General features: G+C 45.3%; 1 protein-coding gene across 2 annotated transcripts in view; it reads left to right on the top strand.

Annotated features, from left to right (window-relative positions):
• The window catches only part of OLFM1 (olfactomedin 1), a 72,005-nt gene extending 45,419 nt beyond the window's left edge, over nucleotides 1–26,586 (top strand). For both annotated transcript variants that reach the window (XM_060757475.2, XM_060757474.2), the window contains exons 4-6: nucleotides 5,685–5,904; nucleotides 15,577–15,683; nucleotides 21,427–26,586. In XM_060757475.2, coding sequence (XP_060613458.2) covers nucleotides 5,685–5,904; nucleotides 15,577–15,683; nucleotides 21,427–22,101 — 1,002 coding nt within the window. In that variant the 3' untranslated portion in view covers nucleotides 22,102–26,586. The remainder of the gene's footprint in view (nucleotides 1–5,684; nucleotides 5,905–15,576; nucleotides 15,684–21,426) is intronic.
• Nucleotides 26,587–27,121: the final 535 nt, after the last annotated feature.

Below are 27,121 nucleotides of genomic sequence, written 5' to 3'. Positions count from 1 at the left end.
AACCACCATATTTGGATGACTTCCACCTGAAGTTACCATAGAACCATGGTGGAGGACCTAGAAGGAATATCCTCTCTTGGAATTTTCTAGGTTCGCCAACATGATGACCCTATTTAAGGTCATTAGAAGCTTTTGGAAGGCCTAGTCCATCCAAAGAGAGGACCTATTTTGTTGGTCATAGGTGAAAGGTACAGGTCCTGTGGGGTGTCACACTTGGGGTCCATGTATGGAGGTCATCCTTGAACAGAACTTGGAAACATTACTCTTGAATCCCTCAACCATCACCTCACTGGAGCCCCAGCCAGTGTGGTGATGGTTGGGAGATTCAGGGAGATAAATTTCAGCATCACCTGAAGGACCAAAGGCTTGAGAGCCACCATGGGACCATGAAACGTTCTGGAGACTCTGAGGTGAGACCATATATGGCTTCCTCCTACTGAATTATAACGTCCTAAGGTAGGGTTAGGACCACCTAACCAAATATTATATGGCATACGATATTATTTATTTATTTATTATGCAGCTCAAACACCATATTTGGATGACTTCCACCTGAAGTTACCATAGAACCATGGTGGAGGACCTAGAAGGAATATCCTCTCTTGGAATTTTCTAGGTTTGCCAACATGATGACCCTATTTAAGGTCATTAGAAGCTTTTGGAAGGCCTAGTCCATCCAAAGAGAAGACCTATTTTGTTGGGCATGGATAGGAGAAAGGTACAGGTCCTGTGGGGTGTCACACTTGGGGTCCATGTATGGAGGTCTTCCTTGAATAGATTTTGGAAACATTACTTTTTGGACTAGGAACTGGTCTTGCACATTGAAGGATTGTGGGAGATTGTAAATAACTATAGAGAGTGGAGATATCCCACCGGGCCCTTTCTTATCATCAACATTTCTTCCTTTGTCCCTTTTGGTTTATGGGGTGGTGCTTAAATAATAGTCCCAGATTGGGATGCCAATTGTGTTGACTTCTAAGGAGGCATGCAATCTGAACTCAAAAGAGGTGGCAACCAAGTTGGGCGCAAGTCCAAGTGGCCATCCAGTGGTCAAAATAGCCACTCACTAACCGAAAACCATGTTCAAAATTTGGTTTGGCCTTCAATGCAATTTGGGCCATCTTGAGTTGAGATTGCACTCCAAGCAGTCACCACGAGCGAAGTTTGAGCCAATGTGTTGTTGACGACTTTCATGGCCGGAATCATTGGGTTGCTGTGAGTCTTCCAGGCTGTCTGGCCATGTTCCAGAAGCATTCTCTCCTGACGTTTCACCCACACCTATGGCAGGCATCCTCAGAGGTTGTGAGGTCTGTTGGAAACATGGCAAGTGGGGTTGTCCAGGGTGGGAGGACGAACTCGTGTTGGCTGGAGGAAAATGTGAATGTTGCCATTAACACTGAATAACCTTCCAGTTTCAAAGCCTGGCTCCTTTCCGCCTGGGGGAATCCTTTGTTGGGAGGTGTTAGCTGCCCCTGATTGTTTCCTGTCTGGAATTCCCTTGTTTTCTGAGTGTTTCTCTATTTACAAAAAACAGAGGAATTTCAGATGGGAAACAATCAGAGTCAGCTAACACCTCCCAACAAAGGATTCCCCCAGACAGGAAGAAGCTACAAAGCTAAAAAACCCTCTAGAATCAGGATAGTAAATAAAAAATGACACTCAAAAAACAGGGGAATTTCAGACAGGAAACAATCAGGGTCAGCTAACACCTCCCAACAAAGGATTCCCCCAGGCAGGAAGAAGCTACAAAGCTAAAAACAACTCTAGAATCAGGATAGTAAATTCTATCCTCAACAACACTCAAAAAACAGGGGAATTCCAGACAGGAAACAATCAGGGTCAGCTAACATCTCCCAACAAATGTATCCCACCCTGGACATCATTCCACAGATATATAAACAGGCAGGAAGCAGCCAGACCTTGTAGCTGCAAGACCATGCAATGCGAATCAAGGTGGCCAATGGCAACATTCACACTTGTATTCCTTTCTTCCACCCTGGACATCATTCCACATATATATAAACAGGCAGGAAGCAGCCGTACTTTGTAGCTGCAAGACCATTCAATGCTAATCAAGGTGGCCAATGGCAACATTCACACTTGTAGCTCTTTCTCCCACCCTGGACATCATTCCACAGATATATAAATAGGCAGGAAGCAGCCAGACCTTGTACCTGCAAGGCCATTCAATGCTAATCAAGGTGGCCAATGGCAACATTCACACTTGTAGCTCTTTCTCCCACCCTGGACATCATTCCACAGATATATAAATAGGCAGGAAGCAGCCAGACCTTGTACCTGCAAGGCCATTCAATGCTAATCAAGGTGGCCAATGGCAACATTCACACTTGTAGTTCTTTCTCCCACCCTGGACATCATTCCACAGATATATAAATAGGCAGGAAGCAGCCAGACCTTGTACCTGCAAGGCCATTCAATGCTAATCAAGGTGGCCAATGGCAACATTCACACTTGTAGCTCTTTCTCCCACCCTGGACATCATTCCACAGATATATAAACAGGCAGGAAGCAGCCAGACTTTGTAGCTGAAAGGCCATTAATTCACGGTGGCCAACATTCACGCTTGCCTCCAACAGACAAGAGTCCTTTCTCCCACCCTGGACATCATTCCACAGATATACAAACCCAATTTTCCTAGTTTCCAACAGACCTCACAACCTCTGAGGATACCTGCCATAGATGTGGGAGAAACGTCAGGAGAGAATGCTTCCACCCGGAAAACACGCAGCAACTCAAAAGTTTGCGCCTATTGTTTTTTTTAAAAAATATTATTATTATTATTTAATTAAAAACAATTAGCAAATGTTGATAATAATGTGTCTGAAGGCAGGTTAGTGAGCCGGCTCTTCAACAGTGTCTCATTTTCTTGCTTGCAGGGCTAACTTTAACGAAATTTTTACAATGTCGCACTGGCTGAAGAAGCAATTCATCCCCCCCTGAGAAAAAAAAAATACAAAAAAAGATATATACGAGGGCAGAAAGCTTTCCCACCGCCACTCCCATCCTTTGGTTTCTCTTTTCTTTGTGTTCCCTTTTGCGTTCTTTTCTTTTCACGCCCTTCCGCACCATTCCCCACCTTCTTCCTCTTCCTCTTCGCCGAGCGCTCTTCCTTTGCATGTTCCAATGTAGAGACGCATTCCACCACCGCGTTTGCATCCCTTCTTCTTCTTATTCTTCTCCTTCTCTTAACCATCATCGTCATGATTAATTTATGGAAAAGACAAAAAAACTAAACGAATTTGTGTCTGTGACCGAAGCATGTAACCTTCAGATGTTGCATTCTAAAAACGAAAAAAAAAAAAAATTCTAAATAAAGGCCTTTTTCCCAAATAAGACGGCGTTCTTCAGACTGTTTCCTATGGTTTTAGACGTAGAAACGTTGCTTTGTATGTTTACTCTTTGCAAAAGAAAGAAACGGGTTTGTCGAAGGCTTTCGTGGCCGGAATCACTGGGTCGCTGTGAGGTTTCCGGGCTGTCTGGGGTCATGTTCCGGAAGCATTCTCTCCTGACGTTTCGCCCACCTCTATGGCAGGCATCCTCAGAGGTTGTGAGGTCTGTTGGAAACTAGGCGAGTGGGATTTATAGATCTTTGTCTGTTTGAGGCAAGTGTGAATGTTGCAATTGGCCACCTTGATTAGCATTTCATAGCCTTATAGTTTCCGAAGTCTGGCTTCTTACTGCCCGGGGGAATCCTTTGTTGGGAGGTGATTAGTTGGCCCTGATTGTTTCCTCCTCTCACCATCCTATCCTTTCTTCCTTCTCTCTTTCCTGCCTCCTTCCCTCCTTCCTTCCTCCCTCCCTTACCTCCCTCTTTCTCCCTCCCTCCTTTCTTTCCTTCCACTCTTTCATCCTTCCTTCCTTCTCTCTTTCCTTTATCCTTCCCTCCCTTCCTTCTTTTTTCCTTCCTCCTTCCCTTTCATCCTTCCCTCCCTTTTATCTTTCCTTCCCTCTTTCTTCCATCCTTCCGTCCTTCCTTCTCTCTTTCCTTTATCCTTCCTTTCTCCTTCCCTCCCTTCCTTCTTTTTCCTTCCTCCTTCCCTTTCATCCTTCCTTCCCTTTTATCTTTCCTTCCCTCTTTCTTCCGTCCTTCCCTCTCTCTTTCCTTCCTCTTTCCCTTCCATCCTACCCTCCCTTTTGTCTTTCCTTTCTTCCCTCTTTCCTCCCTCTCTCCCTCTTTCTCCTTCCTTCCTTCTCTCTTTCCTTTATCATCCCCTCCCTTCTTTTTCCTTCCTCCTTCCCTTTTATCCTTCCTTCCCTCTTTCTTCCCTCCTTCCCTCTCTTTCCTTCCATCCTTCCTTCTCTCTTTCCTTCCTTCTCTCTTTCCTTCTCTCTTCCTTCCATCATTCCCTCCCTTTTGTCTTTCCTTACTTCCCTCTTTCCTCCCCCTCTCCCTCTTTCTCCTTCCATCCTTCCTTTCCTCCCTTTCGTCTTTCCTTTATCCTTCCCTCTTTCCTTTATCCGCTCCCTTCCTTCTTTTTCCTTCCTCTTTCCCTTTCAACCTTCCTTCCTTCCCTTTTATCTTTCCTTCCCTCTCTCCTCCCTCTCTCCCTCTTTCTCCTTTCATCCTTCCTTCTCTCTTTCCTTCCTCCTTCCCTTCCTTCCATCCTTCCCTACGTTTTGTCTTTCCTTCCTTCTCTCGTTCCTTCCTCCTTACCTCCCTCTTTCTCCATCCTTCCTTCCTTCCTTCCCCTTTGTCTTTCCTTCCCTCATTCTTCCCTCCTTCCCTCTCTCTCCTTCCATCCTTCCCTTCCTCCCTTCCATCCTTCCTTCTCTCTTTCCTTCCTCCTTCCTTCCCTTCCTTCCATCCTTCCCTCCCCTTTGTCTTTCCTTCCTTCTCCCTTTCCTCCTCCTTACCTCCCTCTTTCTCCATCCTTCCTTCCTTCCCCTTTGTCTTTCCTTTCCTCTTTCTTCCCTCCTTCCTTCTCTTTTTCCTTCCGCCTTCTTTTTTCATCTTTCCTTCTTTCTCTTATCATGAAATGGCCTAACTACATCCTGCCTGGGGCGGGGAATCCTTTATTGGGAGGTGTTAGCCGCATCGAGTCCTTCGGGAGATGCTAGCGGGGTACAAATAAAGTTAATAATAATAATAATAATAATTAGCTGGTCCTGATTGTTTCCTGTCCAGAATTCCCCTGTTACTCTTTATTTACTGTCTTGATTTTAGAAACAATGAAAATAAACAAAATCTAGCTAACAGTATTTTTAAAACTTTAAAATCAGGATAGTAAATAAAGAATTTCCAGACAGGGTCAGCTAACACCTCCCAACAAAGGATTCCCCCAGGCATGAAGCAGCCAAGCTTTGGGGGCTATTCAATGCTAATCAAGGTGGCCAATAGTAACATTCACACTTGCCTCAAACAGACAAGAGTTCTTCCTCGTTTCCAACAGACCTCACAACCTCTGAGGATGCCTGCCATGGATGTGGGCAAAATGTCAGGAGAGAATGCTACCGGAACATCGCCAGGCAGCCCAGAAAACTCACATCAACCCAAAGAAAGAAAACCTTTCCACAATAAGATTAATAATAATTAGGACGTGGGTGCCCCTCCCTCCCTAAAAAAAAGACCTTGGCCCGATCCCAGCGTCAGGGGGAAAAGAGAGAGAGAGAGAGAGAGATGTTGAACTCCGAGCACTGAAACCAAGCTTATTTTAACCTTGCAGGCGATAAAAGCGAAAATGGAGGAGCTTAGGCCCTTGATCCCAGTGTTGGAGGAGTACAAAGCCGATGCCAAATTGGTTTTGCAGTTTAAAGAGGAAGTCCAGAATCTGACGTCAGTTCTAAACGAGCTCCAGGAGGAGATTGGCGCCTTTGACTACGAAGAGCTACAGAACAGAGTCTCAAATCTTGAAGAGAGGCTGCGGGCGTGCATGCAAAAATTAGGTAGGCTTGCACACCTCGCAGGGAGGAGGCACCCCCACTGCATCCCCCCCCCCAATCCCAAACCCCGGGGAGGGCAAAAGTGGGGCATCCACACTCCAGTTCCCAGTTGACGGATCTCCAAAGGCTACCGTTGGGGAGCTCGGCCCACTCCGCGAGCCAAAATCCACATGTGGTTTCAATGCCCGGGGTTTCACCAGAGGTCTGGAACATGGCCCTATTTGACATATCCACATGTCATATCAAAATCCATAATTTTGGTCCCCAAACACGACCAACTTATACATGAATATATACCAGTGTTTCTCTACTTGGGGGTCGCGACCACTGAGAGGGTCGTGACGGGGTTGAGAGGGGTCACCAAACACCATCAGAAAACATATATTTCTGATGACGTTAGGAACCCCTTTTTGGAAACAGACGGTGAATCCTATCACCAAAAGCCCTCCTGCACTGTGATTGGTCAGCCCCTCAGCCCATTGAATGGATAGGTTGGGTTGTCCAATTCATTGGATGGATGGGTTGGGTTGCCTAACTCATTGAATGGATGGGTTGGGTTGACCAACTCATTGAATGGATGGGTTGGGTTGACCAACTCATTGAATGGATGGGTTGGGTTGCCTAACTCATTGAATGGATGGGTTGGGTTGCCTAACTCATTGAATGGATAGGTTGGGTTGCCTAACTCATTGAATGGATGGGTTGGGTTGCCTAACTCATTGAATGGATGGGTTGGGTTGACCAACTCATTGAATGGATGGGTTGGGTTGACCAACTCATTGAATGGATGGGTTGGGTTGCCTAACTCATTGAATGGATGGGTTGGGTTGCCTAACTCATTGAATGGATAGGTTGGGTTGCCTAACTCATTGAATGGATGGGTTGGGTTGCCTAACTCATTGAATGGATGGGTTGGGTTGACCAACTCATTGAATGGATGGGTTGGGTTGACCAACTCATTGAATGGATGGGTTGGGTTGCCTAACTCATTGAATGGATGGGTTGGGTTGCCTAACTCATTGAATGGATAGGTTGGGTTGCCTAACTCATTGAATGGATGGGTTGGGTTGCCTAACTCATTGAATGGATGGGTTGGGTTGACCAACTCATTGAATGGATGGGTTGGGTTGACCAACTCATTGAATGGATGGGTTGGGTTGCCTAACTCATTGAATGGATGGGTTGGGTTGCCTAACTCATTGAATGGATAGGTTGGGTTGCCTAACTCATTGAATGGATAGGTTGGGTTGCCTAGCTCATTGAATGGATGGGTTGGGTTGCCTAACTCATTGAATGGATGGGTTGGGTTGACCAACTCATTGGATAGATGGGTTGGGTTGCCCAAGGTGAGGGCTGTTTCTGACACGCCAAGAAGGGAGAGAAGAGCAGGTGTGCTCGGCACATGGCAACAGGGTGTGAGGCTGGATGGAGGCTCACAACAGCGAGTCCCTTCAAGGTTTGGGGGCTCTGTGTGAGAAGTGTGGCCCAATCCTATCATCGTTGGGGTTCAGAATGCTCTTTGATTGTAGATAAACTATAAATCCCAGCAACTACAACTCCCAAATATCTATTTTCCCCAAACTCCACCAGTGTTCACATTTGGGCATATTGAGTACTCATTCCAAGTTTGATCCAGATCTATCAGTGTTTGAGTCCAAGTGCTCTCTGGATGTAGGTGAACTGCAACTCCCAAACTCAAGGTCAATGCTCACCAAACCCTTCCCGTATTTTCTGTTGATCATGGGAGTTCTGTGTGCTAAGTTTGGTTCGATTCCATCGTTGGTGGAGTTCAGAATGCTCTTTGATTTTAGGTTAACTATAAATCCCAGCAACTACAACTCCCAAATGTCTATTTTCCCCAGACTCCACCAGTGTTCACATTTGGGCATAGTGAGTACTCATTCCAAGTTTGGTCCAGATCTATCATTGTTTGAGTCCAAGTGCTCTCTGGATGTAGGTGAACTGCAACTCCCAAACTGAAGGTCAATGCCCACCAAACCCTTCCCGTATTTTCTGTTGATCATGGGAGTTCCGTCTGCCAAGTTTGGTTCGATTCCATCATTGGTGGAGTTCAGAATGTTCTTTGATTGTAGATAAACTATAAATTCCAGCAACTACAACTCCCAAATATCTATTTTCCCCAAACTCCACCGGTGTTCACATTGGGGCATATTAAGTACTCATTCCAAGTTTGGTCCAGATCTATCATTGTTTGAGTCGAAGTGCTCTCTGGATGTAGGTGAACTGCAACTCCCAAACTCAACGTCAATGCCCACCAAACCCTTCCCGTATTTTCTGTTGATCATGGGAGTTCTGTGTGCCAGGTTTGGTTCAATTCCATCATTGGTGGAGTTCAGAATGCTCTTTGATTGTAGGTGAACTATAAATCCCAGGAACTACAACTCCCAAATGACAAAATCAATCTACCTCAACCCCACCAGTTTTCAAATTTGGGTGTACCGTGTATTTGTGCCAAATTTGGTCCAGTGGATGAAAATACATCCTGCATATCAGATATTTACGTGGCAACGAAAATAATGTTATGGTTGGGGGTCACCACAACATGAGGAACTGTATTAAGTGGTCACAGCATTCCGAAGGTTGAGAAACACTGGTATATACAAAAGCCAATACAGAGTTGCAATGCCTTCATTCCCTAAATCCAAGGGTGGGGATGATGCAGAATGGTGGGATGGCAACTCCCAGCAGCCCCTGGGAGGAATCCCCATCCCAATAGTGTCCAGAATTGCAACTCAATTACATCTTGAGGGGGGCTCACACTGACCACTCCAATTGGAGACCAAATCAATCCAATAACTTGATAAATCAACACTTATGAAGGCCCCATTGGTTGAAAAACATCTCCTATAGTTGAGACCAAAGTCCCTTTATGGTTGGATGTACGAGAAATATACAAGAGAATGTGTTTTTCTCAAGCATTTGGAAGCCTATCATCCATTAGGTTCTCCCAAACTTCAGAAACACTTCACACATCTAGGCCAGAAAGCATGGCCAGAGTCCAAAATATCACCCATCTTTCCAGCTTTTTGATGGGTTGCCCATTGTCACGCCACTTCTCTAAGCAAACATAAGGCCCCTTGAAGCCCTTCAAAGTCATCTGAGATATGGTAGCATCCATGGATAGGTGTGTATGTGTGTCCCTACAAGAATTCAGCCAAGAGGGATGGAGGAGAGGGATGAAGCTCCACCAAACATGAACAAATCTCCTTGGGGAACTCCTTGAGCGACAACCTCCATGTTCTTCTCTTTTTTTGACCTGAAGGCCAGAAAGAAACAACCCAGGTATTCCACGGTTAATGTTACTAAAGCCAACAGGTGAGGAAAGGGATCTCCAATCAGAACCGTCTGAAGTAATCCCATTGGTTCCACCATTCAAGGGACACCAGAAGACCTTGGGTTGAATCCTGGTGGGAAATGGGTGGTGTAAAAATTACAACTCAACCCATTGAATGGCTGGGTTGGGTTGTCCAACCCATTGAATGGATGGTTTGGGTTGCCCAACTCATTGAATGGATGGGTTGGGTTGCCCAACTCATTGAATGGATGGGTTGGGTTGTCCAACTCATTGAATGGATGAATTGGGTTGCCCAACTCATTGAATGGATGGGTTGGGTTGCCCAACTCATTGAATGGATGGGTTGGATTGCCCAACTCATTGAATGGATGGGCTAGGTTGTCCAACCCATTGAATTGATGGGTTGGGTTGCCCAACTCATTGAATGGATGTGTTAGGTTACCCAACTCATTGAATGGATGGGTTGGGTTGTCCAACTCATTGAATGGATGGGTTGGGTTGCCCAACTCATTGAATGGCTGGGTTGGGTTGTTCAACCCATTGAATGGATGGGTTGGGTTGTCCAACTCATTGAATGGATGGGTTGGGTTGTCCAACTCCTTGAATGGATGGGTTGGGTTGCCCAACTCATTGAATGGATGGGTTGGGTTGAGTCCAACCCACTGAATGGGAAAAAAATGAAGGCCTGAATCGTATTGTCAATGCCAAGTAGAGTAGATCAGCCCAATCCAATAAACAGATTCCATGGGTCAGATCTAGATGGGACCTGTTACATTCTCCAGATTGGTGACTTCATCTTATGAGTAGTCATTACCATTTCCAGGATGACCCCTTATCCACAGACCCAATATCTATGGTTTCACTTACCCATGCTCCAGAATACATTCCCCCTGCAAGAATTGTGGGCCTCACTAGGTCCTTCTGGCCCAAGTAGAGTCAAAACACTGGCGTACTCATGGTTACAAGCATCCACGGACATCTTGAAATCTATCACCTGTGGATACAGAGTTGTACTGTTGCTTGTTCCAAAATGGACCCATTGGTCTCTGGATTTGGGTAGCTAGCCGTTGAGAAAGGACATTTTGGTTTCATCAGGTCCCACCTTTGGGAAGAAAATATGATATAGACAAAGGGATGAAGAGTTTGAAAGAACTCTAAGGGTCTAAAGTCCCATAGATGGAGTGGAACATCAACCAGTTTCCATTTACACACCTCCAACCAAGGAGTTCTGCACTACCTTTCCAGGAAATGAATTCCACTCTCCAATAGCCTTTCCTAATATTCTGTGGAAATCTCCTTTCTCCTACAACGTGAAGGGCTGACTGGACTGAATATAGGTTCAGCACCTTGGATAGCTCCTTTAGAGTTGAGAAGACCGCCCACAATGGAGTATGGTTGTCCCTCCAAATCAATGAGGTCAACAATGAAAATATTCCCCCCATAAAGTCCCGGACTTCAACCTCCATTGATTTGGGTATCCGGGACACAAACACCAGTATTTACGGGGGATCTACTATAATTGGGCCACTGACAAGTCGCTTTTGGAAGCCAAAGACACAAAACCTCTCCTTTTCCCCTGAACTAAAGGAGATGCCAGCCAACTCTTCCAAAAACAGACTGTCTGCTGTCAACAACCCTTGTTTGTTCCTTGGCACCGTTGGCGATCCAGCTGTTGTCAAGAGAGCTTCCTCTCCGAAGGGCATTATCACCATGCCGGCTCTCTCATTAAGCGGGAGGGAAGACGCCCAGAGCATCTGACGCTTCCCCTGTTCAATTAGCTTTAATTAGAATCACAGAAAGAGGGATGAAAGCGAGCCTGGGCACATGACTAGGGGTGGCACAGCAAGGGAGGGAATGCAGCCAAACGCCAACGTCAATCACGAAGCTCTCCTTAGGAGGTATCCAATACAGCGCCACATCCTCCGGACTTCCAGGTATTTGGAACTTCAGCTCCCAGAATCCCCAATCGTTGGGTGAGATGTGGCTTCTAGGAATTGAAGTCCCAAACATTTGGAGATAAGGATACAAATATGGTGCACATCTATGGTCACTTACAAAGATAGACATCTTGGAAAGGTGTTGGTCACAGCAAGCAATGCCAAGGTAGATAGGAAACAAAACAGATTTCCATGGCCATTATTATTATTATTATTATTATTATTATTATTATTATTATTAGAGCCAGCTTAGCATAGAGTTGGACTATGACTTTGAAGCAATTCAAAGTCATCTGAGATATGGTAGCATCCATGGATAGGTGTGTGTGTGTGTCCCTACAAGCATTCAGCCAACAAGAGGGATGGAGGAGAGGGATGAAGCCATATCTCAGATGACTTTGAAGTGCTTCAAAGTCATCTGAAATATGGTAGCATCCATGGATAGGTGTGTGTATGTCCCTACAAGCATTCAGCCAACAAGAGGGATGGAGGAGAGGGATGAAGCCATATCTCAGATGACTTTGAAGTGCTTCAAAGTCATCTGAGATATGGTAGCATCCATGGATAGGTGTGTGTGTGTCCCTACAAGCATTCAGCCAACAAGAGGGATGGAGGAGAGGGATGAAGCCATATCTCAGATGACTTTGAAGTGCTTCAAAGTCATCTGAGATATGGTAGCATCCATGGATAGGTGTGTGTGTGTGTCCCTACAAGCATTCAGCCAACAAGAGGGATGGAGGAGAGGGATGAAGCCATATCTCAGATGACTTTGAAGTGCTTCAAAGTCATCTGAGATATGGTAGCATCCATGGATAGGTCTGTGTGTGTGTGTGTGTCCCTACAAGCATTCAGCCAACAAGAGGGATGGAGGAGAGGGATGAAGCCATATCTCAGATGACTTTGAAGTGCTTCAAAGTCATCTGAGATATGGTGGCATCCATGGATAGGTGTGTGTGGGTGTCCCTACAAGCATTCAGCCAATAAGAGGGATGGAGGAGAGGGATGAAGCTCCACCAAACATGAACAAATCTTTGGGATCCATAGAGGTTCAGCTACGGAAACCCACTGAAATGACCTTGAGCAAATTTCACCCTCTCACCCTCAAAGGAAGGCCATGGCAAAGCCTGACTAAGGAAGTCACGAAGAATTCACCAATGGTCCCATTCTCTAGAGATGTTGGTTCTCCACCCAATGGGATTGGTCATAGCTTTGCCAACATAGAGTTGGAAGAGAACTCCAGGGTTATCCAATCCAATTATTGCTTTTGTTACTTCCAAGTAAGAGCCAGCTTGTCATAGTGTTGGACTATGACCTTGAAGACCACAGTTGAGATCTCTAGAGGTTCAGCTACGGAAACCCACTGGCTGACCTTGAGCGAGTGACACTCTCTCAGCCTCAAAGGAAAGCCATGACAAAGCCTGACCAAGGAAGTAACTAACAGATATTGGGAAGAGTTCATCAATGGTCCCATTCTCTAGAGATGTTGCTTCTCCACCCAATTGGATTGGGCATAGCTTTGCCAACATAGAGTTGGAAGAGAACTTCAGGGTTATCTAATCCAATTATTGCTTTTGTTACTTCCAAGTAAGAGCCAGCTTGTCATAGTGTTGGACTATGACCTTGAAGACCACAGTTGAGATCTCTAGAGGTTCAGCTATGGAAACCCACTGGCTGACCTTGAGCGAGTGACACTCTCTCAGCCTCAAAGGAAAGCCATGACAAAGCCTCACCAAGGAAGTAACTAACAGATATTGGGAAGAGTTCATCAATGGTCCCATTCTCTAGATATGTTGGTTCTCCACCCAATGGGATTGGTCATAGCTTTGCCAACATAGAGTTGGAAGAGAACTCCAGGGTTATCCAATCCAATTATTGCTTTTGTTACTTCCAAGTAAGAGCCAGCTTGGCATAGCATTGGACTATGACCTTGAAGACCATAGTTGAGATCCCTAGAGGTTCAGCTACGGAAACCCACTGGCTGGACCTTGAGCGAGTGACACTCTCTCAGCCTCAAAGGAAAGCCATGACAAAGCCTGACCAAGGAAGTAACTAATCTAGATACTGGGAAGAGATCATCAATGGTCCCATTCTCTAGGGATGTTGGTTCTCCACCCAATGGGATTGGGCATAGCTTCTGATTGCCAATATAGAGTTGGAAGAGAACCCTCTCTCAGCCTCAAAGGAAAGCCATGACAAAGCCTGACCAAGGAAGTAACTAACCTAGATATTGGGAAGTGATCATCAATGGTCCCATTCTCTAGAGATGTTGGTTCTCCACCCAATGGGATTGGACATAGCTCCTGTTTGCCAATATAGAGTTGGAAGAGAACCCTCTCTCAGCCTCAAAGGAAAGCCATGACAAAGCCTGACCAAGGAAGTAACTAACCTAGATATTGGGAAGAGATCATCAATGGTCCCATTCTCTAGATATGTTGGTTCTCCACCCAGTGGGATTGGGCATAGCTTCTGTTTGCCAACATAGAGTTGGAAGAGAACCCTCTCTCAGTCTCAAAGGAAAGCCATGACAAAGCCTGACCAAGGAAGTAACTAACCTAGATATTGGGAAGTGATCATCAATGGTCCCATTCTCTAGAGATGTTGGTTCTCCACCCAATGGGATTGGACATAGCTCCTGTTTGCCAATATAGAGTTGGAAGAGAACCCTCTCTCAGCCTCAAAGGAAAGCCATGACAAAGCCTGACCAAGTAACTAACCTAGATATTGGGAAGAGATCATCAATGGTCCCATTCTCTAGATATGTTGGTTCTCCACCCAGTGGGATTGGGCATAGCTTCTGTTTGCCAACATAGAGTTGGAAGAGAACCCTCTCTCAGTCTCAAAGGAAAGCCATGACAAAGCCTGACCAAGGAAGTAACTAACCTAGATATTGGGAAGAGATCATCAATGGTCCCATTCTCTAGGGATGTTGGTTCTCCACCCAATGGGATTGGGCATAGCTTCTGTTTGCCAACATAGAGTTGGAAGAGAACCCTAGGGTTGGCCAACCGAACCCTGTTCAACCAATGCAGGAAGACCCAATCCTAGTCCTCCCATCCTTCCAGAGGAGGAGACTCCATCACATTCCAAGGCAGCATATGCCACCATTGAATAGCTCTTACCGTCAGGAAGTTCTTCCTAGTTTGAGCCCATTGTGTCATGACCTTCTTTCCTGGTTTTGTGTGGAAGCAGGACAGAAGGCCATGCCTTGGCCTGCCCTGGCCTGTGCATACTTGAAACAAGGGAAAGGGTTTCCATGGAAATGGGGAAAAAGAAGGGTGAGAATAGGAGACTCGAGAGAAAGCAACTGTCAGTTGAAACTTTGTTTTGTAACCGCACTGTATGCTTTGAGAAATAAAGCCTTCCCACTCTGTGAGGCAACTTCTGCAGCTTTCTGGTGAAGAAGTTGCCTCACAAACAGAGTGGGAAGGCTTTATTTCTCAAAGCCTACAGTGCGGTTACAAAACAAAGTCCCAACTGACAGTTTCTTTCTTATTATTAGAGCCAGCTTAGCATAGAGTTGGACTGTGACTTTGAAGACTACGGTTGAGATTGCTCTATGTTTTGGAGGAACCAAAAGTGACCTTTCTCCCTCCTCAATAGGACATCCTTTCCAATATGTAAACATAGCTATCAAATCCCCTTTCGACCTTCTCTGAACTCATTGAATGGATGGGTTGGGTTGTCTAACTCCTTGAATGGATGGGTTGGGTTGCCCAGCTCATTGAATGGATGGGTTGGGTTGTCCATCTCATTAAATGGATGGGTTGGGTTGTCCAACTCCTTGAATGGATGGGTTGGGTTGCCCAACTCATTGAATGGATGGGTTGGGTTGCCCAACTCACTGAATGGATGGGTTGGGTTGCCCAACTCATTAAATGGATGGGTTGGGTTGTCCAACTCCTTGAATGGATGGGTTGGGTTGCCCAACTCATTGAATGGATGGGTTGGGTTGCCCAACTCATTGAATAGATGGGTTGGGTTGTCCAACTCACTGAATGGATGGGTTGGGTTGCCCAACCCATTGAATGGAAAAAGATGAAGGCCTGAATTGTATTGGCAATGCCAAGTAGAATGGATTGGCCAAATCCAATAAACAGATTCCATGGGTCAGATCTAGATGGGACCTGTTACATTCTCCAGATTGGTGAATTCATCTTATGGGTAGTCTTTACCATTTCCAGAATGACCCCTTATCCACAGACCCAATATCTATGGGTTCACTTACCCATGCTCCAGCCAAGTCCTATGAGGAATGGCTTAGCTCTCTAAGCCATTCCTCATAGGACTTGGCTCCCAGACCTTTGCCCATCTCTGGACTAATGGAATTTCATTTCCAAAAATTATCATAATTTCTGGAGTTTGAGGAAGGACACGTTTCAAGACATCTCTTCCTTGGTTTCATTGCATTCACCTCTTTTGCAGCCTGCGGGAAACTGACAGCAATCGGTGATCCGATTACAGTAAAAACATCTGGATCGAGATTTGGTTCCTGGATGACGGATCCGGTGGCTCCAGAAGGTGACAACAAGGTAAGATTATTAAATCCAGACTCCATCCATTGTTGTGATTCTTTTCCTACAGAGAATTAAGCCCATTGGATCTGGTTAATACCTTTATTTGGACTGTCACGGACCATTGTTGCCAGTGATGTCCATGTCAAAAGGTCAGCCAATTCGATCTGTGTTTTTGTCCGAACTTTAAAGGAATGACTCAAGTCCCTGAACCCAAAATAGGTTTAGTATGATGGATCCACCAAAGGTTAGCTGCTCCCAACTGAAATGGGAGCAGCTAGCCTTTGGTGGATCACAAAAGGAGTGAATTTTTGTGGATCACAAAAGGAGTGTTTTTTAGCCGTGACCAAAGATAGATAGATAGATAGATAGATATAAAAACCACTGTATGAATTGACCAAATTTGGACACAAGATAGGACTAAAACCCACAGAGGATCCAACTGAAATGGGAGCAGCAAGCCTTTGGTGGATCACAAAAGGAGTGAATTTTTGTGGATCACAAAAAAAGTGTTTTTTTAGCCGTGACCAAAGTAAAATAGAGTGGGACTATTCCTTCCCTTGGTCTAGAAACTATGTTCCTATTGATACAGAATAGAATTGCATTTGCTTTTTCAGCAGGTTCCTCGAAAATTAGTCCAATGCATCCATCGGAGTCTTTTGTCTAGATGGGGGTTCCAGTCTTTTGTCTAAATAGTTCCAGTCTATTTTGCTTTTTTAGTTAGTTCCTTTAAAAAGCTGGTTGCTATCATACTATTGACAAGATATTGACAAGCTGGAAAGTGTCCAGAGGAGGGCGACTAAAATGATCGAGGGTCTGGAGAACAAGCCCAATGAGGAGCGGCTTAAGGAGCTGGGCATGTTCAGCCTGAAGAAGAGAAAGCTGAGATGAGACATGATAGCCATGTATAAATATGTGAGAGGAAGCCACAGGGAGGAGGGAGCAGATCAGGGGTCTGGAGAACAAGCCCTATGAGGAGCGGCTTAAGGAGCTGGGCATGTTCAGGCTGAAGAAGAGAAGGCTGAGATGAGACATGATAGCCATGTATAAATATGTGAGAGGAAGCCACAGGGAGGAGGGAGCAGATCAGGAGTCTGGAGAACAAGCCCTATGAGGAGCGGCTTAAGGAGCTGGGCATGTTCAGGCTGAAGAAGAGAAGGCTGAGAGGAGATATGATAGCCATGTATAAATATGTGAGAGGGAGCCACAGGGAGAAGGGAGCAGATCAGGGGTCTGGAGAACAAGCCCTATGAGGAGTGGCTTAAGGAGCTGGGCATGTTCAGCCTGAAGAAGAGAAGGCTGAGAGGAGACATGATAGCCATGTATAAATATGTGAAAGGAAGCCACAGGGAGGAGGAGGGAGCAAGCTTCCTTTCTGCTTCCTTGGAGACTAGGACGCAAGGGAGCAATGGCTTCAAACTACAAGAGAGGAGATTCCATCTGAACATGAGGAAGAACTTCCTGACTGTGAGAGCCGTTCAGCAGTGGAACTCTCTGCCCCGGAGTGTGGTGGAGGCTCCTTCTTTGGAAGCTTTTAAACAGAGGCTGGATGGCCATCTGTCAGGGGTGATTTGAATGCAATATTCCTGCTTCTTGGCAGAATGGGGTTGGACTGGATGACGGCCCAGGAGGTCTCTTCCAACTCTTTGATTCTATGATTCCATACTACTTTCTTCCTATTCTTCCCCCCAAAAGAAGCACTCATTTTGGTGCTATCCAACAGTTCTAGTTTCTATGGAGGTGTGCGTTCTCTGGTGTATACAATGATTGTCATCTAAAGTGTCGAGGCTGCCTTATTGGGCTGCCTTCCACCCCAGGCGCCCTTTCCTCATCTTCTTTTAACACAATTCCAATGTGATAATCAAATGGGGGGGATTCTTGTCATCTCTGTCCCAGCCTGGAGGAAGCGTTAGGTAGGAGATTACTAAAAGAAAGCAGCGGTGTTTTGTTCCTCTCCAAAAGGCAGAGAAGAGGGGAGCGGGGCATTCACCAAGTGACGGATTCTTTGCAATCTTGTCATTTCTGAAGCTCTCGCCGAGCACTGTGCCCTCCGTTGATGCAAGAGACGGAGCTAGTCTGATCTGTAAACCTTTAAAGCTGGAGAGGGATAGCACACGCTCGCTGTTTTGGGAAAGAGATGAACGTAACAACCATTGCGATACTAAGGGTTATCAAGTGTAGAACATAACACTCATTGTGATATTTGATGTTATGAGGAGTAGAGTGTAACAGTCATTGAGATATTTGGTGTTATTAAGAGTAGAACATAACAACTATTGCAATATTTGGTGTCACCAAGTATAGAATGTAACAACCATTGCGATATTTGGAGTTATTAAGAGTAGAACGTAACAACCGTTGCAATATTTGGGGTCATCAAGCGTAGAATGTAACAACCATTGCGATATTTGGTGTCACCAAGCATAGAATGTAACAACCATTGCGATATTTGGGGTTATTAAGATTAGAATGTAACAACCGTTGCAATATTTGGGGTTATTAAGATTAGAATGTAACAACCGTTGCAATATTTGGGGTTATTAAGATTAGAATGTAACAACCGTTGCAATATTTGGGGTCATCAAGCATAGAACACACCAACCATTGTGATATTTGGTGTTATTAAGAGAAGAATGTAACAACCATGGCGATATTTGGGATTATTAAGAGTAGAATGTAACAACCATTGCGATATTTGGGGTTATCAAACTTAGAACGTAACAACAATTGAGATATTTGGTGTTATTAAGAGTAGGACGTAACAATCATTGCGATATTTGGTGTCACCAAGCATAGAATGTAACAATCATTTTGATATTTGGGTTATCAAACTTAGAACGTAACAACCATTGCAATATTTGGGGTTATCAAGCATAGAACGCAACAACCATTGCGATATTTGGTGTCACCAAGCATAGAATTTAACAACCATTGCGATATTTGGTGTTATTAAGAGTAGAACATAACAACCATTGTGATATTTGGTGTCACCAAGCGTAGAACATAACAACAACTGTGATATTTGGAATTATCAAGCATAGAACATAACAACCATTTCTATATTTGGTGTTATTAAGAGTAGAATGTAACAACCATTGTGATATTTGGGATTATTAAGAGTAGAACGTAACAACCATTGAGATATTTGGGGTCATCAAGTGTAGAAAGCAACAACCGTAACAATATTTGGGGTTATCACGTGTAGAACAGAACAACCACTGTGATATTTGGTGTTATTAAGAGTAGAACATAACAACCATGGCGATATTTGGTGTCACCAAGCGTAGAACCTAACAACCATTGCGATATTTCGTGTTATTAAGAGTAGAATGTAACAACCATTGTGATATTTGGTGTCACCAAGTGTCGAATGTAACAACCATTGCGATATTTGGTGTTATTAAGAGTAGAACATAACAACCATGGAGATATTTTGTGTCACCAAGCATAGAATTTAACAACCACTGCGATATTTGGTGTTATTAAGAGTAGAACGTAACAACCATGGAGATATTTGTGGTCATCAAGCATAGAAGTAACAACCATTTCGATATTTGGTGTCACCAAGCATAGAACATACCAACCATTGTGATATTTGGGGTTATCAAGTGTAGAAAGCAACAACCGTAACAATATTTGGGGTTATCACGTGTAGAACAGAACAACCATTGTGATATTTGGTGTTATTAAGAGTAGAACAGAACAACCATGGCAATATTTGGTGTTATTAAGAGTAGAATGTAACAACCATTGTGATATTTGGGGTTATTAAAAGTAGAACATAACAACCATTGTAATATTTGGTGTTATTAAGAGTAGAACATAGCAACCATGGCGATATTTGGGGTTATTAAGAGTAGAACGTAACAACCAGTGCAATATTTGGTGTCACCAAGCATAGTACGTACCAGCCATTGCGATATTTGGGGTTATCAAGTGTAGAAAGCAACAACCATTGTGTTATTTGGGGTTATCAAACTTAGAACGTAACAACCGTTGCAATATTTGGGGTTATCAAGCGTAGAATTTAACAGCCATTTTGATATTTGGTGTCACCAAGCATAGAATGTAACAACCATTTAGATATTTGGGGTTATTAAGAGTAGAACGTACCAACCGTTGCATATTTGGGATTATTAAGAGTAGAATGCAACAGTCATTGCAATATTTGGAGTTATCAATAGTAGAACGTAACAACCAAGGTGATATTTGGGGTTATCAAGGTCTATAAACGAGTGTAGGGTTGTGATCTGATAGCGACTCCCATCAACCCAAGCTAGCAGAGTCAATGATAGGCATTGCAGTCCAGCAACAGACTGACTGTGGCTCTTCAGATGACTACAGGGAGGATCCCCCGTGAAGCATGTGGCCGGAGGTCATCAGTAAATAAATAACAGACTCTCCGAGTTTGTCTAATCCTCTTTTCTAACCATCACTAGATTGCTTTGTGTTGGATTACGGTACCCTGGAATAGTTAACCAGATGCTGGATGGGAGGGATCATTCTGTAGAAACCCACTGTCTTGTTGCCATGGAGTACTAGAAGCTGTAGTTTGTTGTGACGTCACCATTCATTGGGGAAAAAAGATTCGAGACCTTGTAAAACTACAACTCCCATGGGAAATCAAGTGGTTTCAAATTGCATTCGTTCAGCAGTACAGATCAGGCATGGGCAAACTTTGGCCCTCCGGGTGTTTTGGACTTCAACTGGTATCAGCCATCGGTTGAGGTTCTGGGTTTGAGCCTGCCACTTTTGGACTCTGGCTTGCTGAGGTGTTCCAGCGAGTGTCTCTGTAGATCTTAGAAAACTATTTCTAGATTTAAGTCGTTGACGTGCTGGCTGATACCCAGACAAGGGATGAGCTGGGGATGTCACTGCCGTGGCCCTTTCACTGTTGGCTGCTACTTCCCAGCGGATGTAAGCAGTGTAATTTCTCCAGTGGTGTGGGGTGCAGACACCCCGTGATGATGTGGCATGTCTCATTAAGAGCCACATCCACTGTTTTAGCGTGGTGAGATGTGTTCCACACTGGGCATGCATACTCAGCAGCAGAGTAGCGTAGCGCAAGGGCAGATGCCTTCACTGTGTCTGGTTGTGATCCCCAGGTTGTGCCAGTCAGCTTTCGTATGATGTTGTTTCTAGCGCCCACTTTTTGCTTGATGTTCAGGCAGTGCTTCTTGTAGGTCAGAGCACGGTCCAGAGTGACTCCCAGGTATTTGGGTGTGTTGCAATGCTCCAGTGGGATTCCTTCCCAGGTCATCCTCACAGCTCAGGATGCGTGTCTGTTCTTGAGATGAAAAGCACATGTCTGTGTTTTAGATGGATTAGGGATCAGCTGGTTTTCCCTGTAGTAGGCGGTAAGGGCACCTAGAGCTTTGGAGAGCTTCTGTTCTACCATCTCAAAGCTCCCTGCTTGAGCGGTGATGGCAAGATCGTCAACATAGATGAAACTCTCTGTCCCTTCTGGCAGTGGCTGGTCATCTGTGTAGATGTTGAACATGGATGGAGCAAGCACACACACTTGAGGCAGGCCGTTCTCCTGTTTCCGCCATCTGCTTCTCTGGCCCTGGAACTCAACAAAAAAGCTCCTGTTTGGTAGCAGGAGTTATGAAATAGCAACGAAGTTATGAAGTAGCAACAAAAATAATTACAGGGTCACCACGACATGAGGAACTGTATTAAGAGGTATTAGGAAAGTTTTGAAACACTGACATACACCATTTCCTGATATTTGTGTCTCTTCTGTGCCTTTCTCCTCCAGGTCTGGTACATGGACAGCTACCACAACAACCGCTTTGTTCGGGAGTACAAATCCATGTCGGATTTCATGAACACGGACAACTTCACGTCTCACCGCCTCCCCCATCCATGGTCCGGGACGGGCCAAGTGGTCTACAACGGCTCAATCTATTTCAACAAATACCAAAGCCACATCATCATCAAGTTTGACTTGAAGACGGAGACCATCCTCAAGACGCGGAGCTTGGACTACGCCGGCTACAACAATGTCTACCACTACGCCTGGGGTGGCCATTCGGACATTGACCTCATGGTGGACGAGAACGGCCTGTGGGCCGTCTACGCCACCAACCAGAACGCGGGGAACATTGTCATCAGCAAGCTGGACCCCAACACCTTGCAGAGCCTCCAGACGTGGAACACCAGCTACCCCAAACGCAGCGCCGGAGAAGGCTTTATCATCTGCGGCACTTTATACGTCACCAACGGTTACTCCGGCGGCACCAAGGTGACGTACGCTTACCAGACCAACACCTCCACGTACGAGTATATAGATATCCCCTTCTTAAATAAATACTCCCACATTTCCATGTTGGACTACAACCCGAAAGACAGGGCTCTCTACGCCTGGAACAATGGTCACCAGATACTTTACAACGTCACGCTCTTCCACGTCGTCCGATCCGACGAGTTGTAGTCCACCCGAACGGTCGGGTAAACAGAACGCCGGCAACGAAGAAGCCAGAGCTCTGTGCAATATATGGAAATAGATTTTGTAGAAAACCCAGCTGCCAAAATAGCCAAAGGAGAGGAGCCGTTGTTGTCAAGGTCGGCGCACCGTTCTCCGACGGTTACCCAAAAAAACCAGGGGGTAAACAATAACAATACAAGAGACCACTCATTTGCAGCTGGAACTGCACTTGACAAACCATTTTATTTTTCGGTTGTGGTTTGGTTTTGATTTTCCAGGGGTTTGGGGGTGATTTCGGGGGGTTGTTTCTTTGCCTTCTTTTGTTCCAATAGCAACGCTGTAGTACAATGTTAAGGCAATGACTGTTGGAAATGTATCGTCGAGGTGGGTAGGGACACACGTTTCTCTCTCTCTCTCATCCGCACCCACCCACTCTATTTTGGTGTTTTGCATGGACATTTCCTACATCACAACCGGCTCCGATGGTTGTATGGAGTTGTTGGAAAAAGGGGTGTTCATTAAAGATCCCCCCCCCCCCGACCCACTTCCTGTGGATTGAGAGCAATACAACTTGGCCCAGTTCTGAGTCCTTCTCTCCTTCGGTGCCACCATCTAGGGACACACTCTTTTCCCATCTTTTGAAGCAACTGTCAACACCTCGCTTGTACAAACCAATGGGTTGCTCCGAAAGCCATGTTGTGACTTCAGAAAGCAGAGTCTCATCATCTGAGGAATGCTTGCCTTTCAAAAATAACTTCCTTGTTGGAAAGAGGTGGCAGTCCGATGGTGCGAGGTGGGGTGAATCAGGAGGATGCGGAAGAATGTCCAAGCCACAGGAGCATGCTTCTTCCATTTGGGCAACAGGTGAGTTGGGAACGGGTGCCTTGCCTTGCCTTTGGTGAGCATGCCACATTGTCTCTTGGTTTGGATGGCCTCCCACAGTGAAGCCTAGCCTGCCCCAGTGATGCTGGTCCCCTTTGCTAGGAAATCCATCCATACAACTCTGTGCTGGTCCCAAAATACTGTGAGCATGACCTTGCCTGCTGAGAGTTGGGGACGTCCCTTCTTTGGAGACGGTGAGTCAGGATGCTTCCATGGCATTGACTGGACTTTAGTCTCAGGATCAGAGTGATGGACCCAGCTTTCATCCACTGTGTTGACAAAGTCCTCCTGGTTTCCATGGCACGTCCTTGTCAAGAGAGCCTGAGAGCATTCACCTCGTTCCTGCTTCTGCAAAGGTGTGAGTGAGCGAGTGGAGACCTTATGCAGGTGAAGATGGTCTTGGGTGATTTTTTCCATGGACCCCACACTCATCTTGGCATTTTGGGCTCGGTGGCGCAGGGTTATGTGGTGATCTTCCAAAATGACGACCTCCACTTGCTGGATGGTGTGTCCATCAAGAGCACAGTGGGGTCGCCCTGGAGTTGGAGGTGTTTCCACCGAAGTCCGACCACATTGGAGTGGACGACGCCAGTTCTTGACTCCATCATCTGATGGGAAATCCTCACCATGAACCTCTTTCATCTCATCGAACGTCTCCGTTCGTGTGCGGACTTTCGAGTAAAGGAACTTGAGGACTGAGCTGTTTCCACCAAAGTCCGACCACATTGGGATTGACGATGCGAATTCTTGACTCCATTATATGATGGGGAATCCTCACCATGAACCTCTTTCATCTCATCGAATGTCTCCTTTGGTGTGCGGACTTTCGAGTAAAGGAACTTGAGGACCGAGCTGTTTCCACCAAAGTCCGACCACATTGGGATTGATGATGCCAATTCTTGACTCGTCAGGGGTGCCAATTCTTGACTTGTCAGGGGTGATTTGAATGCAATATTCCTGCTTCTTGGCAGGGGGTTGGACTGGATGGCCCATGAGGTCTCTTCCAACTCTATGATTCTATGACTCTATGACTCCATCGTATGATGGGGAATCCTCACCATGAACCTCTTTCATCTCATCGAATGTCTCCTTTGGTGTGCGGACTTTCGAGTAAAGGAACTTGAGGACTGAGCTGTTTCCACCAAAGTCCGACCACATTGGGATTGACGATGCGAATTCTTGACTCCATCATATGATGGGGAATCCTCACCATGAACCTCTTTCATCTCATCGAACGTCTCCTTTGGTGTGCGGACTTTCGAGTATGGTGTGTCCATCAATAGCAGAGTGGGATTGCCCTGGAGTTGGAGGTGTTTCCACTGAAGTCCAACCACATTGGAGTTGACGATGCCACATTGGAGTGGACGATGCCAGTTCTTGACTCCATCCTATGATGGGGAATCCTCACCATGAACCTCTTTCATCTCATCGAACGTCTCCTTTAGTGTGCGGACTTTCGAGTAAAGGAACTTGAGGACTGAGCTGTTTCCACCAAAGTCCGACCACATAGGGACTGACGATGCCAATTCTTGACTCCATTATATGACGGAGAATCCTCACCATGAACCTCTTTCATCTCATCGAATGTCTCCTTTAGTGTGCGGACTTTCGAGTAAAGGAACTTGAGGACTGAGCTCTTTCCACCAAAGTCCGACCACATTGGAATTGACGATGCCAGTTCTTGACTCCATTATACGATGGGGAATCCTCACAATGAACCTCTTTCATCTCATCGAATGTCTCCTTTAGTGTGTGGACTTTCGAGTAAAGGAACTTGAGGACTGAGCTGTTTCCACCAAAGTCCGACCACATTGGGATTGACGATGCCAGTTCTTGACTCCATTATACGATGGGGAATCCTCACAATGAACCTCTTTCATCTCATCGAATGTCTCCTTTAGTGTGTGGACTTTCGAGTAAAGGAACTTGAGGACTGCTCTGTCTTCCACTGAGTCCATTCTCAAACCTCACCCCACTTCTGCACCTGTCACATCAAGATCGTTATCAGTTCAGAGTTGGAAATTGGCACATAACCTATAGAGACATATATCATGACACATGTGCAGTTTCGGCACCCTGTGATAAATAGAAGTGGGTCAGGGGACATCTTTAATGAACACCCCTCGTATGTAATCCTGGGATGTCGTCGTTTGGTGCGCTGCTGCCGTTGTTTCGCTGAGAAGGTGAAGAACATCATCCAACAACAACTCCCACGACTTTATAAAGAGACGTCAAATGGCATTAATTTGGCATTTTCCAAAATGGCAACCTCCACTTGCTGGATGGTGTGTTCCTCAATAGCAGAGTGGGGTCGCCCTGGAATTGGAGCTGTTTGCACCAAAGTCCAACCACATTGGGATTGACCATGCCAGTTCTTGACTCCATCCTAAGATGGGGAATCCTCACCATGAACCTCTTTCATCTCATCGAACGTCTCCTTTAGTGTGTGGACTTTCGAGTAAAGGAACTTGAGGACTGAGCTGTTTCCACCAAAGTCTGACCACATTGGGACTGACGATGCCAATTCTTGACTCCATTATATGATGGAGAATCCTCACCATGAACCTCTTTCATCTCATCGAATGTCTCCTATGGTGTGTGGACTTTCGAGTAAAGGAACTTGAGGACTGAGCTGTTTCCACCAAAGTCCGACCACATTGGGATTGACGATGCCAGTTCTTGACTCCATCCTATGATGGGGAATCCTCACACTCATCTGGACATTTTGGGCTCAATGCTGAATGTTTATGCACTGATTTTCCAAAATGGCGACCTCCACTTGCTGGATGGTGTGTTCCTTAAGAGCAGAGTGGGGTCACCCTGGAATTGGAGCTGTTTCCACCAAAGTCCGACGACATTGGAATAGACGATGCCAGTTCTTGACTCCATCTATGATAGGGAATCCTCACCATGAACCTCTTTCATCTCATCGAACGTCTCCGTTGGTGTGCGGACTTTCGAGTAAAGGAACTTGAGGACTGCTCTGTCTTCCACTGGGTCCATTACCAAACCTCACGCCACTTCTGCACCCGTCACATCAAGACCATTCTCAGTTCTGGGTTGTAAATTGGGACGTAACCTATAGAGACTTTTATCATGACACATGTGCAGTTTCAGCGTCCTGTGACAAATAGAAGTGGGTCAGGGGAAATCTTTAATGAACGCCCCTCATATGACATTGGTCGGCCGTGTCTTTTTCAAAAAACAATAACAAAGGAGGGTTGGTGAATGAAGTTTTTTTTTCCTCCATTGCAGCTAGCTACTGGTCCTTTCCCCATCTCTTTTTCCTCTGTGTTTTATGTCACCTTTAGAATAATTGTTCGGAGACCCAAAGTAGCTAATGAATCTGTGTCTTTAGTAGCTATAAAATACAAAAAAAATGGGAAAAAAATAATGAAAAAAAGGTATGTATTATGGACAAGTCGTTGTACCCAACTATTTGTTTAAACATGTATCCAGCCAATATCTTGTACACTGTATGTCTGTTATTAACCAGAGGTGGAAAAAAAATAATACTTTGTATGTCCAAGTTTATGCAATGAATGTTGTACATGGAAATGACGTCCTTTGGATTAATAAATGAAGGTTTCATATCTTTAAAAAAAATTATATGGATGCAGCGTCCACCTTCGGTACATTACAGGTGAGAGTGACCATGTCGTAAGGTTCAGACAATTTACCATGGTTTTCCTCTGAGGCTGAGAAAGTGTGACTCACCCAAGAGGTTTCCATGGCTACTCAGGATTCAAACATGGTGTCTCACAGTCCTGTGTCATGAATACCTTTGAAAGAAAGGCTCTTGTTATTGCAATTTTCAACGTGAGAGGGTATATCAGAACTTTTACACTTTTACGCAACGAACAACATTGGACGTACAGACATACAGATTCTATGTAACTACATTGAATCCGCAAACAACCTACAGTTAGTTGTTGTAGGTTTTTTCAGGCTATATGGCCATGTTCTAGAGGCATTCTCTCCTGACGTTTCGCCTGCATCTATGGCAAGCATCCTCAGAGGTAGTGAGGTCTGTTGGAACTAGGAAAATGGGTTTATATATCTGTGGAATGACCAGGGTGAGACAAAGGACTCTTGTCTGTTGGAGCTAGGTGTGAATGTTCCAACTGACCACCTTGATTAGCAT

This window comes from Anolis sagrei, chromosome 11 (assembly GCF_037176765.1).
Source record: "Anolis sagrei isolate rAnoSag1 chromosome 11, rAnoSag1.mat, whole genome shotgun sequence".
Classification (NCBI taxonomy): Eukaryota; Metazoa; Chordata; class Lepidosauria; order Squamata; family Dactyloidae; genus Anolis; species Anolis sagrei.
This window is presented reverse-complemented; position numbering and strand designations above follow the sequence as displayed.